Source organism: Somniosus microcephalus, chromosome 1 (genome assembly GCF_052327205.1).
Source record: "Somniosus microcephalus isolate GS21.2 chromosome 1, FLI_Smic_1.0, whole genome shotgun sequence".
NCBI lineage: Eukaryota > Metazoa > Chordata > Chondrichthyes > Squaliformes > Somniosidae > Somniosus > Somniosus microcephalus.
In genome coordinates, this window is record NC_140987.1 from 276,512,165 (window position 1) to 276,532,862 (window position 20,698).

Consider the following 20,698-nt stretch of genomic DNA (forward strand, 5'->3'; position numbering starts at 1 on the left):
CAGTCAACCACGAGAGACATGCTCTGTTCTTTGCTAATAAAAGCCTTTAGTTACTCTCCTAACTCTCCGTCTTTTATGAGTAATTGATAGCGTATCAGTATTTAACTGTTACTTGCATTTTTCCCTTCGGGTAAACTTTTTGTCCCATATATGTTTTTAATTTAATTTCCGTATCCTTTAAGGGAATGCGTTTGAACAGCCTGCTATAATCTTGTTCATTAATTACTGATAGGGCTGAACCCGTGTCCAGCTCCATATTAACTTCAACGCCTGCTACCTTCATTTTAACCCACATTGTGCTGTGGTCCTCCGTTTTGTCTACACCATATAACTTGAGACATCCCAGACCTTTAGGCTTTGCTTTTGTGCCTTCCTGTGACTCGTCTGAGCTACTGTCAGACATCTTATGTATTTTTGTCCTTGCCTTGGTACTGCTCGGATTGCCCCCACGATTGGGTTTCGTACCAGACCGACAAACTTTCGCTATATGCCCCTTTTTCCCACACTGCCGGCATATTTTATCACAAAACCAACAACTTTGGTCATGGGTGGTTTTGCCACAACGGTAGCATTTACCTTTGTGAAATGTCACCTCATGGGTGTCATAGCCGGTTGTGGTTTGTCGTATTTGAGCAGCACCCTGTGCTGCTGCTTCGTGCGCCGATGCTATTTCAATCGCCTGATCTAGGCTGAGCTGTTTCTTGGCTAGCAACCGTTTACGTGTATTCTCATTTAACATGCCACAGACAAATCTGTCTCTGATCGCGTCCGCCAATATGGCTCCAAACTGGCAATGTTTGGACAACCTTCTGAGCTCAGCTAAATAGGCTGCCTGCAACTCATCATTCCTTTGGTCGCATCTGTAGAAGCGGTACCTTTCCGCTATAAATGGTGGCTTAGGGTTTAAATGTTAACTTAACATATCAACAATTTGGGCATACGTTTTGTCTGCTGGCTTTTCTGGAGTAAGAAGATTCCTCAGCAGACCGTATGTTTTTGCCCCCATAAAATTTAATAAGGTTGATAGCTTTTGGTCATCTTCCACCTTGTTTACTATGCAATAAAGTTCATGCCTTTCGATATAGGCATCCCACTCTTCTGTGTCCTCAACAAATGCTGACAAACAACCTTCTTTAGTCATTTTAAACTTTTGAAGAGAAAAAAAAACTTTTCCCGCTTTCTCCACTAGATGGCGTTTTTCCCGCCTTTTCTCCCTCTGCTGTCAACGACCTCCCTCCAGCGTCGCTATTTTTGGCCCTTGCAGCTCCCGTTATTGCCACCGCCGCTATTAACAACGACCTTCCCCTCTCGTGGCCCGCTAGTCCTTGTGGCTCCGTTTGTTCCCCAGATCGCCTGCCCGTTCTGGCCCTTGCAGCTCCCGTTCCCCGGGAAGGATTTCAGTTTACCTGGCCCTGGGTGGACTTTTGCCCCGTGGCTGGAGCGCCCGTTCAGCCTCTTCTCTCAGCTGCCGCAGCCTCCGCTGGAAACCTCTCTCTCTCGCTCCGTTGCTGCCGCTCCTCCCGAACCCGGAGTGCTGGGCGGCCTCCTTCGGCCGACGCTGGACTCTGCAGGCTGGCTGGTAAGAAGCCTCTCTCCTTCTCTCTCCGTACTGCTACTGTTCCTTTGTTGCACCATGTACTGGTGAGTTCGAACCTTACTCGTCGCCAGTATAAAGTATGTGTCTATACTTAATGCAATAATGACGAGGCAGCTTGGAAGATTCAACGTAGGTCTTTACTTAATACCAACAGGCGGGAAAACTGAGGGGAGATCAGTACCCACAGTACTATTTATACCCCTATGGCCAGGAGTGGTACTATGGTATCACTATGCCCTACAAAGTAGTGCTGCCCTGGCCATAGGTTTAAAGTAACATACCTATTACATACACAACAGTTGTCCCTCAATATTCTGTGTGTTTCCTTATTTCATGATGATTTTTGTAGAGTATAGGATGACTGTATTTGCCTTAGTTAGTACTGTGTCGTTATGATTTGTTTGTGTTTTTCCCTCCCATGTACTCTCTTATCTGCTTGCATTTGATTTATTTTTCCTTATGCAATAAAATTTCATTTTGTTTCATCAAACTTGGTCTACAAGAGTTTTCTCTACATTGTAGTTCCTGCCCCAAAGTCCAGAGTATAGAATCTAATGGGCGAGTGGGTCGAACCACCCAAGAGAGAGAGGCCTCTAGAGAGAGAAACCTCTGCGATCTAAAACCCCTTACAGAAAATGGCGACAGCGGCAGGACTCTGGCAGCAGGATTGCAATGTAGTAGATCCAAGCTTGAATGGTCGAAATGCAATGGATGAGAGGATAGCAGATTATGTCTTTGGCAAGGTAAATCTCACTAAGCAGTGGATTTCCGATCTCTTACTAGATGGGCGTCCAGTGGACGCAGCCATCAGGTGGACAGAGAGCAAAGAGCATAAGAAGTCAGTGGAGAAGGCAGTGTGGCTGATGTGTTACAAGAAGCAGGTCCAGATCTTGGACTGGGTTGTTGCAGCACAGGCAGCCAAGATCACAACCCAGGCAGCAGAGATAGAGGAAAAGGCCATGGGTGGGGAAAAACTCATCACAGCACTTCACGCGCTGAATCAGGAATGCCAAGTGGTAGCTAGTCAACATCAGGCTAGGATAGAGTACCTGGAGTGCCAGGTTACTGAGGCAAAGATTAATGAAACGAGAATACGGGAGAGAAATGCTCGCCTCGCACAACAGCTAAGAGCGCAGGAGGAGAGAGTAGTGGAGGTTAAGGCAGCTTTCAAGCTAGCCCTCGAGCACGGGTTCGAGAGCACAGACCATGGCCCCTGCCAAAAGACCATAGAGGACCTAAGAACGGCCCTGGTAAAGGCAAAAGACATGGTGTGTCTCGTCAGCCCGAAAGCTAGTCACACGGACTTTTTAAAGGAATCAAAACAGCCGATTCCAGCTGAGGTAATTGTGGTACCAGCCACCGAGCCCTCAGCACCGTCGAGCTATAGTGAGACTTGGCCGGAAAAGGAGGGGGCAGTGAAAGAGGAGGTAGCCGAGGTGGAGTGTGAGGAAGAACCATTTGTAGCAAAGCCGGGACCGGCACCAATGTGTCCCGCTCGGCACCAGAGGTTCGGTCCCAACGCTGCCGATGGCGGTATCGGACCCCACCAGAACCAGCTCGTGGTGCCCTACGCTGCCCCGCAATTAAGGTCCATGGTGAGCCACCTCGCACGACTCACCGTAAAGGGAGATCACTCGATTCATTTCAGGGAGATAGAGGAAACAGCAGCCATTAATGACTGTGATGATCAGGAACAGGTGAAACTGTTGCTTTTCTCCCTGGATTGCACAATCCTTCAGTGCCTCTCAGAGGATAGCAAGAGGGGACGGAAAGGGTATGCGGATCTCAGGGAGGAAGTTTTAGAAGTGATGGGAGTGGACGACGGTAGTCCGTTCGACCATGTGGAAGGGACCGTGCAGCTATCTGGAGAACCCCCACGGGTTTTCGCAGAAAGGCTGTGGCCAGTGTATCGATGCAGCTGTCCGGGTATGCCTGAATGGGCTGCAATGAGCAATGAACAGCGGGTTCATTGGCTCCGTTGCTTGGTCACCAACAGCTTGCCAGAGATACGGGCTCTAGCCAGATCTTGGTTTGATCCCCAAGGTCCCGGTGTCACGGAGGAGACGGTGCTCCATCAGCTCAATGTTGCGTACAAGAATTGTAGAGGTCAGGAAACACCTCCCCAGAAGGGAAAGGAGCATGAGGCAAAACGCGCAACCCCAAGCAAGAAGGAGTGGCGTCAGGAGGGGTATCGCCCTGTCCAAGGCAAGCTCAATTGCTACGGGTTTGGGAAGGATGGACATTGGCGCAAGGAATGTAGAAATCCATGGAAGGATAATAAAGGGAGATTTCCCGCAGCCCCAGCCCAAGCCCAGACCGCCGCCCCAGCACCAGCCCTGCCCCAGCACAAGGAGTTGGTGCAGTTATGGATCCCGTTGTGATTGAATCAATCATAGAGACAATGCGGTCTCTGATGATTTTGCAGGGGAAAATAGCCGTCACCACTGGTCTTGTCGCTCCCGAAACCCCGACCGCTGTGCCCAAGTGACTAGAGTCGGCGCAGCCCGTCTACCTGTGTGCGCTGCGATATGATGCATGGTGTCGAGGAAAGTAACTATCAGACGGAGACTTCGAGGTTCGCTTTAGGAATTTATTACATGATATCATGGAGAGTCTGCAGCAGTCCCTACTGCTCACCAGCACTCTAAATTACTATTGTACAGCGCTCATAGTTATACAGCAAGGTAAACAACTTCATGTGATTAGCTTACATTACATTTCAACATATGGTTTCATAGGTTCCATTGTTCTCAAGAAACAGATTAACATGTTCACATTTTATCACCAGATGTCCTAAGCCAAAAGGTCAGCTTGACTTTATTATGGAAGTCAGCAGTTCTTTTAGTTTTAACTAGTTTAGTGTCCTTTGTTCAATTAGTAAAGTGGTCAAGTATCCCAACATGCCTTAATGTTTAATACGTTTTCTCCCACAATTCCCTCCTTGTTGATCTTTACTGATCAACACTGCTTTACGGCATTGTATTCAGTTCGTTTTCATAGGGAGGATAATATCCCTTTGGGAAAGGACGCATTTTTAGACAATCTTCTTCATCATAGTCATCCTGGTTTGCTCTTTTTCTTTCCTTTCTCTCTAGTACTTCCGTAGCTCTTTTTACAGATGCTACTGATTCTACTGTTTGCTCTAACAGATATCTCACTCTTATCCACATTATACAAATTAATATAAATAAAACTCCTGTCACTACACAAATTATAACCATCGGGTGAAAAAACAATTCCAACACTGCGGATGCTTTAGGTGACCATCCTTTAAACACATCCCACCAGTGGTGTACCGTCAAATCTGTTATTTGCGTAGCTATTTGAATCAAACCTTGCTCATCATAATCCATCACTCCTTTTAAATGGTGCAGATCTCTTCCTCTTTTCCGTTAAGGCTTCTGCTATCTTTTCATTCTTTTTCAAAAATTTCATCAGATTAGCCAAATTAACTGTAGGGGGGGCATTTTCTATCCCCAATACAGTTCTTCTTTGCATTACCGTAGCCCATTTTCCCAACTGATATGTCTTGTTGGTATGTGGGTCAAACACAGTATAAACATCTTTTATGCAAGTGTTTAAAGGGGGTCTTTTCAAAATCCCGTCTACATATATAGGCCAGGCACTGCTAATACACAGATAGTTCTGGCCTATCTCATGCAAGGTAGTATCATTACAAGGTTTCAAATTCCAAATGCATGTACCTCTACTATGTTGTAATGAGCAAGGTTCATATATAGGGGTATGCAATGGGCATACTTTTCCAAACAGCCAATCTTGGCAATCCAAGGCATCGTGGGTCTTATTCCCCTGATCTATCCATTTACCATGAAATTCGGGATACCAAAAGTTTTCTCCAAACAGTTGGGGCAATACCAAGAACTGACACCAGGTTTTGGCTTTTGTCACATTTACCACTTTCATTGTAAAATTACATCCCTTAAGGTCACATTTAGTATATCTTCGATCAGGTTTTACTTCTAGATTATTTCCTTCAAATCTGAAAATTCTCATCCAACTAGGAGCATGTCCTGACATAGCGATTCGCTCTAGCTCAGCCCTCAGTGACTGCTTGGTAATTTCTTTAAACATACATTGAGTATGATTATTGACTTTCTCTTGTCCCTTTGCAACATTCTCTTGTTCCTTTTCTACCTTATTTACTTGCTTCCAACTCATTGGCCTAGAAATTGAGTGGGGTTAGCGCCCAATTAGAGGCGCTAGAGGGCCTTGCGCCGGAATTATAGCCGCTTCGGAAATTGATTTGGGCCCTACCATCGGCGTTAGCCGGTAGCGCTGCGCCGGCACCGATGACGTCATCGGTGTGCGCAGCGTCCCGGTTGCCGTGGTAACGCGGTCGGACGCCGAAATTCAGTTGCGGCCGCCTTGCCCGTGGCAGCCGCAACCAACGATTTTTCAAAAGTTTCTTGCTGGACTTAGCGCCGGCGCATTAAGGTGGCGCGGCGGCCAGCCGCTTTCCCGGTGGCCGCCTGCCCGCACCTCCCTCCCCGGACTCCTCCACCACCCCCCCGCGGCACAAATGTGTGTGGGCCTCGAGCCCGGCACTTCTCCGAGGTGCCGGGCTCATTTTTCGTGCGATTCCACCGGCCAGCGGTCGGCTGCAGGCAGCTCCTCCTTAACAGAAGGAGGAGGCCTGCAGTACCCCAGCCTGCCGCACCGCATCGGGTGCCGCAGCGGGGGATTAGCACCGCAATCCTGCATTCAGCGCCCATTGCGAGGCGCTGACAACCTCCATTAGCGCCCGCAGCCGTCTGGGCGCGGCGCAGCTGAATATTTGGCGGGCGCAACGGCAATTAACGCTGGCGCTAAATTTCGGGCGCTACAGCCCTGGCGGAGGCAAACTCAATTTCTAGGCCATTGTATCTGATATCCACTGTGTTAACATCGCTGCTGTCAGTCCATTGTCCCAAGCATTTCTTAATTTTATAGCATCTCCTGTCAGCCCTCCTACTTGCTGTATTTTATTCTGCAATGTTTCAATATCTATTGCATTAAGGGCTCCCATACCAGTTCCTACTCCTCCCAAGACCGTTGCTAATTCCCTTCTCCTTCTCCCGATCCTAACTCTCTTATTCAATTTGACTTGTATAGTAGTAATATTACATCCAGTATCTTTTTTATCCTCATATTGTACCTGTACTGTCAAATTTAGAGTATATGGGGAGATCAAGACCGGGGTACAGGTAGAATGCAATCTTTGCAAATGGTCCATAGGACTTTCTATCTGTTTCGTTTTCTTTGCAAAGAATGTTTCCCCATACCAGTGAGGTCTTCCTTCTATAAGAGTTGCATTCATGCATCCGTATGCCTGACCGTCTTTCAAATATATCGGTTGTTCCATGTCTCCGGTTCTTGTGTCATTTTTATACCATTTCCATAATTTAGTATAATTGTTTAGTATGTCAGTGTCATTCTCTATCCTACAACTTATGTTCACTCCTTTTTCCCATTTTATACTTAGAGTTATATTAGATCCTTGGCTAAATACTATTTTATCCATCCCAGATTTCATTTCGAACATCCCACAGGCTTCGTAATTAATCGTCCAATTAGCAATTACACAAATGGTGCCATTGTTACAAGTGTAAGTTCCCTGCGATTGGTTACTGTCTCTCGCCTTCCATCCTAACAGGCCTGCCCATTCTGTTTTTTCAGTAGGCAGGATGGTCCAGGCGGCTGTCCTTATTACACATAGGCCGATTATTATCATCTGGTTTAACATATTTCCTGATTTATCCTAGAAATCTTTAAATTTTCCTAATTATTGTTATACAGCATTAAATATAAACATACTAGCTGGGGTGAGCCCGGCGTTGCCGAGGCTTTTTCGAGGGCATGTTGTTGTTGGAAGAGAGAGAGAGAGCGACTGGGGGGGTGGGGGGGCGGCAGAGAGAGACTGGGGGGGGAACAGAGAGAGACTGGGGGGGGGAAACAGAGAGAGACTGGGGGGGGAACAGAGAGAGACGGGGGGGGGAACAGAGAGAGACTGGGGGGGAACAGAGAGAGACTGGGGGGGGAACAGAGAGAGAATGGGGGGGAACAGAGAGAGACTGGGGGGAGGGGGGAACAGAGAGAGACTGGGGGGAGGGGGGAACAGAGAGAGACGGGGGGGACAGAGAGAGACTGGGGGGGAACAGAGAGAGACTGGGGGGGGAACAGAGAGAGACTGGGGGGGAACAGAGAGAGACTGGGGGGGGAACAGAGAGAGACTGGGGGGAGGGGGGAACAGAGAGAGACTGGGGGGGGGAACAGAGAAGCTCTCCCCCCCCGCGATTTCCCGAGGCTCTCCCCCCCCCCGCGATTTCCCGAGGCTTTCCCCCCCCGCCGGCGATTTTCCGAGGCTCTCCCCCCGCCGTGATTTCCCGAGGCTCTCCCCCGCCCCCCCGCGATTTCCCGAGGCTCTCCCCCCGCGATTTCCCGAGGCTCTCCCCCCCCGCGATTTCCCGAGGCTCTCCCCCCCGCGATTTCCCGAGGCTCTCCCCCCCGCGATTTCCCGAGGCTCTCCCCCCCACCGCGATTTCCCGAGGTTCTCCCCCCCCCGCGATTTCCCGAGGCTCCCCCCCCCCGCGATTTCCCGAGGCTGTGTGCTGTGCGCATGCGTGCCGGCGTCAAGGCGGCTGCGCAACTGGCGGCCTCTTCATTTTTTTTAAACTGATGCATGCTGGCGTCACGGGGTGGCGGGCCGTGCGCATGCGTGGTTGCCGTTTAAAAAAAGCCAGAGCGGGCTCTAGCGGGCGGGCGGCGCATGCGCGGTCAGTGCCAGCGGCGCGAGGTGGCCCGCAGGGAGTAGGCAGGGAAACCCCGCGGGCTGGCAGCCATTAGAGCGAGGAGTAGGCAGGGAAACCCCGCGGGCTGGCGGCCGTTAGAGCAGCTCACTTCGGGCCCCGACACCGTCAAACCTGAGAGGGGGAAGTAGAGAGAGACAGAGAGGGAAGAGGAGAAGGAGAGAGAGGGAAGAGGAGAAGGAGAGAGAGGGAAGAGGAGAAGGAGAGAGAGGGAAGAGGAGAAGGAGAGAGAGAGAGGGAAGAGAGAGAGAGAGAGAAATTTTTGAAGCTTCAGGCCTGCCTGCAGCGGGCCTGGAGACCAGCACCGAGTCCCCCCTGCGCGAGGGTGAGGAGGAGGGGGCGGTTGCTAAACACAATATAAAACTGAAATAAATTGTTAATTAATTCCCTAACACATAATTCAAATATTTACCTTAGTTCCCTAACACACAGAAAGTGTGGGGGAAAAAATCGTGAAAAATCAAGATGGCAGCCACTCACCTCGGTTCAGAAGGATAAGGCCCGCCCACACACGCACCGATTGGTCGACCGGTCAGGTCACCGAAGCGTAGGATTGGTCAATCGTCAAGTCACTCGACACTCAACTGTAGGATGGCACGCGCCAGGAACCCGCCGTCCGATTGGTCGACCTCGACGTCACACGGTCGCTAATGAGATGCTAATGAGCGGAACACTGAACGTTTTTCGGATACCGTGGGCGTGATTTTTGTCTGGCCGAAACGTAAATAAGCCTATGACTGGTCCGGAATTGCAAGCTTTCTTTTGAGGCAACGCGCGCGTCGGTACGCTCTATAACTTTCAAACGTATAGAACACGGACAGACAGACAGACAGAAGAGCCGCTTTATATATATAGATATAGCAATCCGAAAGTAATCAGTCCTTCAATGGAGTGCCAAATTATGGTGGGCAACGATCTTTTCCCGTTTCTGAAGTGGTGTCTGGTGCAGTATGTTTATACTCCACCTCCGGTGTTTCCTCCGGATGATGCAACTTGCACCTTGTAGCGTGTACCCAATCAGGTTTTTCTTTCAATTTGAGAGCTGTTCGAGTTGTAAGCAGCACCAAATATGGTCCTTTCCACCTAGGAGAAAAATATTCTTTATTTAGCGTTTTCACATAAACTTGATCTCTGGGTTTAAAGGGGTGCATGTTTCCTTCTGTGGGGCGCGTCTGGGCCTGTCTCACTTTCTCGTGTATTCTTCCTGCTGTTTCACACATGGCCTTAGCATATTTTAATGATTTTTCATCATTCCAAATTAATGCCACCTTCTCTGGAGTCATGGGTGGGCGTGTGCCTGTTGTCATAGGCCGGCCCATCAAGATCTCATGTGGTGTCAGACCTGTGTTTCTATTTTTCTGATTTCTCAGGGCATACATTACTACTGGCACGGCATCCAACCATTGCAACCCATTTTGCTGGCATACTTTGGTTAGGGCGGCCTTGATTTCCCCATTCACTCTTTCCACTATTCCTGAGGATTGTGGCTGGTAAGGTATGTGCAATTTCCATTGAAATCCAAGGGCTTCAGTTAAGTTTTTTATCAGTTTGCTGGTGAAATGAGTTCCCCTGTCACTGTTTATTCCCATAGGTATTCCAAATCTAGGTATTATTTCTTTTAGCAGAATGCTTACTACTGTTCTGGCATCATCCCTCCTAGTGGGGTATGCCTCTACCCATCTGGAGAACATATCTACTATTGCCAGTATGTACTTAAATCCTTTTACTGCGGGCATATGTACAAAATCTATCTGTAGATTCTCAAAGGGCAGCTCTGGTTGGGGTAGGTGATCAAAATTTGCGGGCGATTTCCCTCTATTGTTCTGCTGACATACTAAACACGTTCTGGCAACTTTTTCAATTGTTACCGTTATTCCTGGTGCATACCATTGTTGGGACAATGCATGTGCCATCCCTCCTTTGCCCATGTGAGCCTGTCCATGTGCCAGGCGAGACAGGGGCAAAAACAAGCTTCGTGGGCAAACCACTCGGCCATCAGGATGCATCCATATATCATGATCTTGATAGCAACCTGCCTTACTCCAAGTACATTTTTCTTGGACTGTTGCCTGACTTTGGTCCTGTCATAGTAGATCAGCATCAATGCTACTAGGAAGTTCTGGAGGAAAGTTACTAACGGTATTTTTGGCGGCTTGAAGCTGTGGGGCCTGCCTCAGTGCGACCTCTTTAGCCGCACTATCAGCAAACCTATTTCCACACGAGACTTCATCACCTGCCACGGTGTGGGCCTCACATTTTAGTACTGCAATTTTACTTGGCAACTGAATAGCCTCCAACAAATTTAACACCATTTGCACATGCTTAATAGATTTTCCTGAGGATGTAATAAAACCTCTGTTTTTCCATAATTGTCCAAAATCATGCACTACCCCAAATGCATAATGGGAGTCAGTATAGATATTGACGCTTTGATCTTTAGCCAAAATACAGGCTCTGGTTAATGCATATTGTAAAGTCTGTGGGTTGTGCAGTTAATAAATACACAGACTTCAGAAGTAACAAACAAACAGGTCTTTACTATTCGAAGGTCCGGGCGAATCTGCCCCAGCGATCCTGCCACAACACTTATATACTGGTGTGGTCACTATCGGTATTACAGTATACAGAAGCCAAACAAATAGTGCCACACCTAAAGTAGTTCTTTTAAAGGTGAACAGTTACATTCAATAGTTCCCTTAAAGGTAGACGGGTACATACACTACAATCCTCCCTTTTTAGCTTATTACTTACAGAGTCCCCGTTAAACATACATATCTTCAACTTACTATAAAACAAATTACAGATATAATCTCAGTGGAGTCAATGTCATATAAAACAATTTACAGATATAATCTCGGTGGAAACAGTTCACAGGTTCAGTCTCTGCGGAAACAGTTCATAGATTCAGTCTCTGATCTTGACTCGTTCCGAACAACATTTCTTTGGTGTAGCCGGTTCACCTGGCTAGCGTGACTCCTCCATAGCCTTTTTCTTGACGTAACAACTTGAACTTTCGTCCTGTTGAACCAGCAGTGCGGACTTTTACAACCAACTGGCTGTCTTGACATTTTCCAGTTTTTCAACTAATTTAGCTCCTTTCGTAATGTCCCGCCTGGGATGGTAGAAGTGCTAATATTTTAGACAGTTATTATCTTCTGCTTCTTCTTTTTCTTTTCTGCCTTTTTGAAACTCTCGGAGCTCCTTTCTCGGCTGCCAGCTGTAGCGCCACCAACTCTCTATGTTCCTTAGACCTTAAGTGCTTCATCCGGATTTCAGCACTTTGGGAGTTTTCATCACAAGCTGGGCAGACCACATCCTCGTAATATTCAGTGTCACTCAATAGGTCATGGTAATATTCGGGTTCGTCCTGAGTTAGGCCAGCGAGAGAGCCTTCTTCTTCCTCCTCACCCGTCTGGACGTTAGCTGACGGTGGTTCCTTCCCTAGACATCTTTCTTGAAAAGACTTCTTCATGCATTCATAATCATCCCGCTCTTCCTGGGTTATCTGCCATTCCTTCACGACGGACCTCATTTGTGAGTTCAATACCTTCCCTTCCATCGGGAATTGCGTTATCAGGCTATTTAAACCTTCTACTGAAGTAACGGTTTCCACATTCTTCTGTTCACCTTGACGTGATTCAACGTACTTTTGGCATCCTTGTAAAATTTGTGTTGCCACCTCAGCTATCTCCGTGACTTTTGAGGGCTCCGAACTCGTTCCCCCTGAAGATTGAAGCTCGTGTTCAGATTGTTCCCCTTGCAGAGTCTTGTCCTTCAGCATATGAAGGAGTTGGCTGACTGTTAACTCTTCCCTGGGAACACGGTGGATCAGAGTCTTCTCCATTTCATCCACCTCTTTCTCCAATACTTCCACCTTACGTTCCTCTTGAACTTTGGCTTTCAGCGCTCGGAAAAGTTGTGCCCTGATGCTCTCTAGTTCATGTTCAGGGACCATTCTTACAGTCTCTGAGTTTCTTACAGTTTCCTTTTCTTCCACTGAAAGGATTCCCAGTTGAATCTGTTCTTCAAGTTGTTGAACCTCGGTCATTGCCGCCTCATATTTGTCTTGGGTGTCCTTCAATGTTTTTATGAGTTCTTGGACATCCTGTCGTTCATGCTCTGCCATGTTTTTCACCTCTAATTTCTCATCTATGGATGGAACTTCTACCGATGAGTCTGTCTTGGCCTTGAGCTCATCAAGAATTTCCTGCAGCCTTTGGACTTCTTGCTCATGTTCAACCTTTAGTTGTTCATATGCTTCTACTGAAACTAGCTTTTCGGAGGCTGCCGAGTTAACCCCCTCCAGAATTGTAGCCTGGGCCTGTTCATACTGTTCTTTCAACTTCTCACACTCTGCTTGTAAGGAGTCGTAGAGAAGAACTGGAATAAAATCCTGGCTTCCTGAAGATTCCTCTTCCTTTGGTTCGTTCTGTAAATATTCTAGTTCCTGAACAGCATCAGGGGAATGTGATTGGTATTTGACCACGATGGCTCTATGGTCGCTCTCTGCTTGAGCTAGCTGTCTCTGTTGTCTTTCCAGGTTCTCCCATTCGGTGTCCCAGAACTTTTCCATATTTTTCATCTCTTGTACGAGACGGTCACTCAACTGTTCTAATTGTTGTCGTACTTTGACATAAGTTTGCGTCCAAGCTCGATGTTCTTCCGTCGTGGATGAATCCTTTGCTTGAACAGGCTCAGAATTCTCTGTCAACCTGGAGTTCTGCTCTGCAGCTTTATTCTTCCTGGTACCATAAGTCCTTCTGCATGTCTTCGTTTTCTTCCCCATCGTCGGCAAGTCCCTTTTAGCCTTGTCTTCCATATTCGACTTGGTCTTATCATCATCCATTTCAGAATCTGAGCTAATAGCTTGCACCGAGTCCTCCCTCATTACGGCTTTTAGGTAATGCCATTCCATGTCTATTTTCTTAATCCACTCCCGTCCTAGAAGTGGTGGTCCTCCCTCAGGTAATACGTACAAGTTCATTCTTGGGTGTTCTTTACCCCTATCTCTCACCTTGACTCTTATTTTCCCCACGGGGTATACGTTATGCCCCGTGTATGTCTGTAATACGAACTTGGTATTTCTTAAAGGTATGTGAGAGAATAGCCGGTGGTAGACCCTTCGGTTGATGACTGATAGAGCTGATCCAGTGTCCAGCTCCATACTTACTTGGACTCCAGCTATTTTTAGTATGACCCAGATGGTCTGTAGATCCATTTCTTTACCCACATTGTGGATTCTCAGACTACCCAGCTCCTGGTTGTTTGGGTCTGAGTCTGAATTCTGTTCGTCTGAACTCTTCTCAGCCACCTTGTGTACCTTGTTGTACTTTTCTTGTGGTGGCTTCCTTTGATTGTTGGTCTTTTTCCCGGACCGGCATACCTTCGCGATGTGACCCAGTTTGCCACATTTCCTACACTCTTGGTTCTTAAACCAGCATTGATTCTGGTCATGCGTTGTCTTCCCACAACGGTAGCATTTTGTTGTGCTTGAAGTAATTTGGTCCACCCCGAGTGCCGCCGCCTTTAGTTGCATTTCCGCCGTTGCTTTCGCTGCGGCTTCGTGCGATGCAGCTATAAGGACAGCCCTGTCCAGTGTGAGGTCGTTTTCTTCCAGTAGTCGCTTCTGCGTCCCTTCTTTGGACAATCCGCATACGAACTTGTCCCGCAGCGCTTCTGTCAGATTCCCTCCGAACTGGCAGTATTTCGCTAGCCTACGCAGTTCGACCAAGTATTCCGCATTGCTTTCGTCTTTCCTCTGCGTTCTTGCGTAGAATTTGAATCGTTCAGCCAGCATCAACGGTGTGGGGTTCAAGTGGTCCTTCAGCACAGCCACAATCTCTTCGAAGGTCTGATCCGCTGGTTTATTTGGTGCTATTAGATGCTTCAAGAGCCCGTATGTTTTTGCCCCCATCGAGTTTAGCAATGTTATCGCCTTGTCGTCTTCCTCTATTTTGTTGGCTTCGCAATAGATCTCTATGCGTTCCACGTACGTGGCCCAGTCTTCTATTTCAGAATTAAAGTCGTTAATATTCCCTCGCTTAGGCATCTTTCTTCCCTTGGGAGCAGCACCAGTATTTCTTTAAGTATTCTTATTTATTTGTTTATTTTTAAGGTGGCGGTTTTCCCGCGAAATTGGCGGTTTCCCGCTCTTTCCTTCTCTCCCCGCCCACTTCAATGGTGGTATGTCAGTTAAGATGGCGGTTTTCCCGCGAAAATGGCGGTTTCCCGCTCTTCCTTTCTCGCCCCGCCCACTTCAATGGCGGTTTCCTGCTTCTGGCGTCTTCTCCACCTAATGGCGGCTTCCCGCGTTTCTTCCCGGTGGAAGGGGTACGCTTCCCCCACAGCAGACAGGTTCAGCCGCTGGCTGGCTTCCGCACAGCTCCCCTTACTCGGCTCTGTCTTTTCCTCCCGCCCGCACAGCTCTACCGGCGCTGGGTACACCCCGTTAACGGAGGACAGTTCAGCCGCTGGACTGGCTCTCGCGCAGTCTCTCTCTCCGTACCCGGCTCTGTCGCTCTCTCTCCCGCACGTTCGGTGCTACCGGCCCTGGGTACCCCGTTGGTGGAGAACAGTTCAGCCGCTGGACTGGCTCTCGCACAGTCTCTCTCCCCTTGCTCGGCTCTGTCTCTCCCTCTCCCGCACGTTCGGTTCTATCGGCTCTGGGTACCCCATTGGTGGAGGACAGCTCAGCCGCTGGACTGGCTCTCGCGCAGTCTCTCTCCCCTTGCTCGGCTCTGTCTCTCTCTCCCACCCGCACGGTTCCTGTTCACCTCCCAGCCCTCTCGCAGACCGGTGTTTCCCTCCCCGGCTGCGGCTGGGTTTCTCTTCCCGCGCCTACTCACAGTCTCAGTGCTTCGTGGCTGCGGTCGCTGCCCGGTTTTCCCGCCGATCGAGGTCCGACTGTCTCACGACGCCGTTGGACCCGACTTTCTGACCGGCTCCGTTCCCCCCTCGACCGTGGTCGAGTGCACAGCCCTTATCCTCCGGATATTCTCTACACCTTCCCCTACTCACAGTCTCCGCGGCCGCCTTGTTTCCAGCTGATCGGCTCACTCCGCACCGTGGTAGAAGGGTAGTCAGTGCCTGTTGCAGATGGAAGCTTTTGTTGCTAAAGTCTTCCTCCTTCCTCCTGCTGCAGCCTCGTGTTTTCTTTCAGCAGCACGCCGAGGGCGGTTGCCTCTCTTCGACGCTCTTCGTTGCTTTGGTAGTCTTGCCGCAGGGTACGATCGGACTCGTCGCCACTGTAAAGTCTGTGGGTTGTGCAGTTAATAAATACACAGACTTCAGAAGTAACAAACAAACAGGTCTTTACTATTCGAAGGTCCGGGCGAATCTGCCCCAGCAATCCTGCCACAACACTTATATACTGGTGTGGTCACTATCGGTATTACAGTATACAGAAGCCAAACAAATAGTGCCACACCTAAAGTAGTTCTCTTAAAGGTGAACGGTTACATTCAATAGTTCCCTTAAAGGTAGACGGGTACATACACTACACATATAGTTCAGCTGCTTGTGCAGATGTGCCAGGTGGCAACGCATAAGCTTCCAATAATTCATGAAGAGTCACCACTGCATAACCTGCTAATAGTTGATCATCACTAGGTCGATGCGAAGAACCATCCGTGAAGAGGATCAAGTCAGGATTATCAATAGGATCACTTAGCAAATCTGGCCTGGGTGTAGTGGTGGCTTCAACAGTTAACAAGCAGTCGTGTTCTGGTTCACCTGGATATTCTGTTGGTATTGGCACAAAGGTCGCCGGGTTGACAGCTGGTGATCGCTGGTAGGTATAATTAGAGTGTGACAAGAGGATTATCTCATACCCAGTCCTTCTTGCCGCCGTAAAGTGCTGAGTAGCTGCCGAATTTAATAATAGCAGCACTGCGTGGGGAACAATTACCACACAAGGCTGATCAAGCACAATAGGGATGGATTTTTCCACTATTGTGGCGGTTGCAGCAACGGCTCATAAGCAGGCTGGCATGCCTCTCACTACGGCTGGTAAGGCTAGAGAGTAATATGCTACAGGCCTTTTTCCTCCCCCATGTTCTTGTGCCAGTACTCCTGTTACAAAGCTTTCTCTTTCATTGACGTATAACTGAAAAGGCTTATTATACTTAGGTAGTCCTAACGCGGGAGCACTGACTATAGCTTTTTTAAGATCACTGAATGCCTTATCTCATTCTGGCGTCCATTCGACTATGGGGGGCTCTGTCTGCAGCGTAGCTGATCGTAAAACCGCATCCATTTCTCTGTAGTCATATATCCATTGTCTACAATAACCCACCATTCCCAGAAATGACAAAATGTCCTTCTTTGTTCACGGGATCAGCACTTTATCCACTGTTCTTATTCTTTCCAGTCCCAATCTTCGCTGTCCATACTCCAACTGAAAACCCAAATACTGGACGGATGTTTGGCAAAACTGCAACTTCTCGGAGGACACCCTGTGTCCCCTGCTAGCCAGATGCTGGAGCAATTTTATAGTATCTTCTTGGCAGTCTGGCCCCGTTCGGGAGGCAACCAAAAGGTCATCTGCGTACTGGATTAAGGTGGACTGATCCGATAACTGACATTCCTCCAAGTCATTTTTAACCGCTGCCGCATACACCGCAGGACTTTCAGTATACACCTGGGGCAACCTGGTCCAGGTATATTGCTGATTTTTATAAGTAAAGGCAAACAGATATTGACTGTCCTTATGCAGTGGTATGGATAAGAAAGCAGAACACAAATCGATAACCGAAAAGGTAGTTGCATCAGCTGGTATAGAGGAGAGGATGATGTTGGTATCTGGCACCAAGGGAGCAATGGGAATGACTATTTTATTGATCGCCCGGAGATCTTGCACAAAACGCCAGTCATTTGGTCTTCCTACTTTTGGGATGGGCAAAATAGGAGTATTGCAGGGGCTCTGTGTTTTGACTAAAACCCCTTGCTGCAGTAAAGAATGTATTACCGCTGCTATTCCTTCCTCGGCCTCTGGGGCCAGGCGGTACTGCTTTAGACAGGGCAAAACAGCATTCTTCTGTAGCTGGACCCTATGTTCAGGTGCCGAATGCACCTTTCCCACATGATTCTTGTGCTTTGCCCATAATTCAGAAGGTACTTTAGTCAATGCCCTTGGTAACAATTGCGGATTTTCCTTAGGGGGCTGCTGTCTTTCAAAAATAGTATCCCATTCTTTTCTTAACCAGCGAATTTTTCCTTCTGTTTCATTAAAGAATTCTATCTCCACCTTTCCAGCTTGAATTGGCAACATGATGGAATAGACTGGCTTGTGGTGTTGTATTCTTTTTATCATCTCCCCCACTTCCTTCGCCTTAGCCGGGGCTCTGACTGCTATAGTCAGGTGGGGTTCGGATGTGTGATGCATCCTAAATCTTTCTCTTTGTTCGTGTGTAAGGTTAACCAACATTCCCAGGCCTTTATCTCCAAAGAATAAATAAGGTGAAATCTGCAGCAATTCTGGCTGGTTTAGGTATGAGCAAACCAATTCTTGATAATTGGGTGTTTCTTTATGCGTGTACCATGCCGTACAATGGGTCCATTTCTTTTCTCTACTGGTTTCAATTAGATATTGTAAATACTGCCCCTGAGGATCTTCCAATTCCTGCAAGGCTTGGTATACATTTTTTACCAATTGGCCATAAGGATTGCTATTCAGCTGCCAGCAGTACAAAATGGGGGCTCCTTCTACTTGCTTTTCCTCTATCATTAAATTCATTAGCTGATGAGTTTGTATTTGAGGCAGTTCCATGAACATGCCGTCTCGAGTGCAGTATATAACTGCTCCCAATTTACATAAAGCCTGTCTTCCCAACAAGGGAGAGGGGCGGTCTGAGAAATTATGAGGGTGTCTGTGACGGATTGCCCGTGCACTTGAATTTCGGTAGGTTTGGAGAGGGGTTCTAACATAGGGATACCGGCTACTCCCACGCTTACAACGTTAAATTGACTGGCGGGTATACCCACGGAGGGGGGTACAGAAGACATTGTTGCACCGGTATCGACCAGAAGGTCCAAATGGCTATTTCCTATTTTAACTGTAGCCATAGGCTGTTCTCTCATGGATTTGGACAATCTGATCACAGCCGCCTGTACCACCGCTTCTCCGTGGCACCCCTATGTGGATGGATTAGGGTTACTGAAAGAAAAGGAAGTTCCTTCTGCCCCTGGAGCTGGATACCCTCCTTGTTGGGCGTATCCCTGCTGTGGCCTTGGGGGGCATCGGCAATCTCTAGCCCAATGTCCTCTTTTCCCACAGTTCCTACATTCATCCTGTGATCTATCTCTCATTTGCCATTGTCCTCTTCCCCTTCCTCTGCCCCTACCATAACCTCCTCTTCCTGCAAATCCTCTTCTATTCTGTTGGAAATATTGTCCCGCTGTTTTTGGCTTTTGCTCTTTCGACTGAGTAAAGAGTCCTTCCCTATCCATATTTACCAGAGCAGTAACTACGTCCGCCCAGGGCTGAGTCTGCCAATTTAGATTAATCATTTTAAAGGCTTGAGCTTGAAAGGGTAACATGCAGTTTAGCAGTGTTTGTACTGCCAAAGGTCCATTGTCTGCTAACGGAACTCCCGCATGTTCCTCCCACTTGCTTTTAAATCGAGCTACAAAATCAGGAATTGTCTCCTCCTTTCTTTGCAGACATCGAGTAACTTCTTCTATGTCACTATGCTTCTTGGCTCCTCTCATTATAGCCTCTTTACCTCTACGTTCTAACCAGTGAGCAAAAGACTCATTTCCCTGGTCCAGTTGTACATCATCTTGTCGCCAATCTCCATTTTCTCCTGGGGGAACAGCAAATCCATCCCTTAGGGTCGACCATGAGGACCCATACGCACATTTTAGTAGCATTAGCACATCCCCAGGAAGAGGGCTGTAAATGGTACACATTTGTTCTAGCCAATTATGAAAGGCAGTGGGCTTCTTTAAGGGGTCTGGTGCCTCGGCTATCATAGCTCTAGCTTCCGCTGGGGACCATGTTTTTAACACTGCCACCTCTCCTATCATGACTCGAGGAAGTTGATGGGTAGTAATGTCAGGTTCGAGCGCGCCTCTGTCTCTAGGGGCTGTTCTTTTGTTTGTGACCTAGTTGTAGGTCCGTTACGTGAGGGTAGGTCCTGTACATTACTACCAGGCAGTGCAGCAGCTCCTGCTCCGAGTGCCTCTGCTGGAGGAGGAGGTTTAATTATGGGTTCATCTGTGGGTGGGGGTGGAGCTCCAGGCTGTGCCCCTGGTAGGGGTACAACTGGCTGTGGTGCCGCTAGACCTGCTGGATTGTATGGAGGCGGCGCCGGAAATCGTGTCGGTTGCTGTCTTAGAGCAGCCGCTATCATTAGTAAATTATTTAACTCTTCCCCCATCTCAACCGGATCTCCCGCTGGGGTTCGGGGATACATTCCCATAACAGGAGCATTAGGCAGCACCTCTTCCTTTTTCTGACTAGCCTCTGCCTCTTCCTGTTTCCCCTTCTTCTTTGGGGGTTGGTGTCTTTTTGCTACTTCCATCCACCTAGCAAAGCACCATAACATATAGGGGGTGTCCCACTCAGGATCCCCTCCTTCATTTCTAGTAATTTCTTCCCATTCTTTTATTAAAGGTATTTTAAAACTTCCCCCATAAGGCCAATCTCCACCCGACCATCCATACAGATCACTACTAAAAGTTACCGCATACCGATCGTCTCCTGTTTTTTTTATTACAGTATCGGCTGGCAATCCCGGTGGAACGATGGGATCTCCTACCTTTTTTCGATGTTGCACGAGCTTTTTTATTCTGTCATTTGTTCTTTTACATATCTTGATTTTACCATTTGCAGCCTCCTGTTTTACCTTGCCTCGGGCTCCTATCTTGGCAGGATCGAACGAATCCGCTTGACTGCCGTTATTTCCCATCTTCTCCTTACTCCTGTAACTTAGTTTTAAACTTACTGGTTATACAACCGCGGGTTATTTTATATACATAAAATACAATGAGCGCTCACCGGTTTTTCCGTCCGCGAGTCTCGAAGTCAACCCTTTATTCTCTTTGTAGCTACTTACTTCGGTGCCATAGTCATTTCTCTCTTCTCAGCAGTCTTGCCTCAGCCTGACGGGCTTCATGGCTCAGCATGAGTCACCGGCCGGATAACTAGGCAACTGCGTGCCATCCCCCTTTCAGCTGGGACGCGCTAGGTGCTCTCCCCCTTTCAGCTGGGAGGCACCGGGCACTTTCCTTTTGTTTTTAGGAGAGTCCCTTTTAAAATTTCCTTTGTCTAATTGGAGCCTAAGCAGGCCAAGTG

General features: G+C 48.1%; 2 protein-coding genes across 2 annotated transcripts; both read right to left on the reverse strand.

Annotated features, from left to right (window-relative positions):
* Window positions 1-4,900: 4,900 nt before the first annotated feature.
* On the reverse strand, window positions 4,901-5,851 carry LOC147124807 (uncharacterized). Its single transcript, XM_085993439.1, has one exon. It carries the CDS (start codon window positions 5,774-5,776, stop codon window positions 4,940-4,942), a length of 837 nt encoding a protein of 278 aa, XP_085849565.1. The 5' UTR covers window positions 5,777-5,851; the 3' UTR covers window positions 4,901-4,939.
* A 616-nt stretch (window positions 5,852-6,467) lies between these two features.
* On the reverse strand, window positions 6,468-7,340 carry LOC147124808 (uncharacterized). The gene has a single exon (XM_085985301.1). It carries the CDS (start codon window positions 7,338-7,340, stop codon window positions 6,468-6,470), a length of 873 nt encoding a protein of 290 aa, XP_085841427.1.
* Between the last annotated feature and the right edge of the window lie 13,358 nt (window positions 7,341-20,698).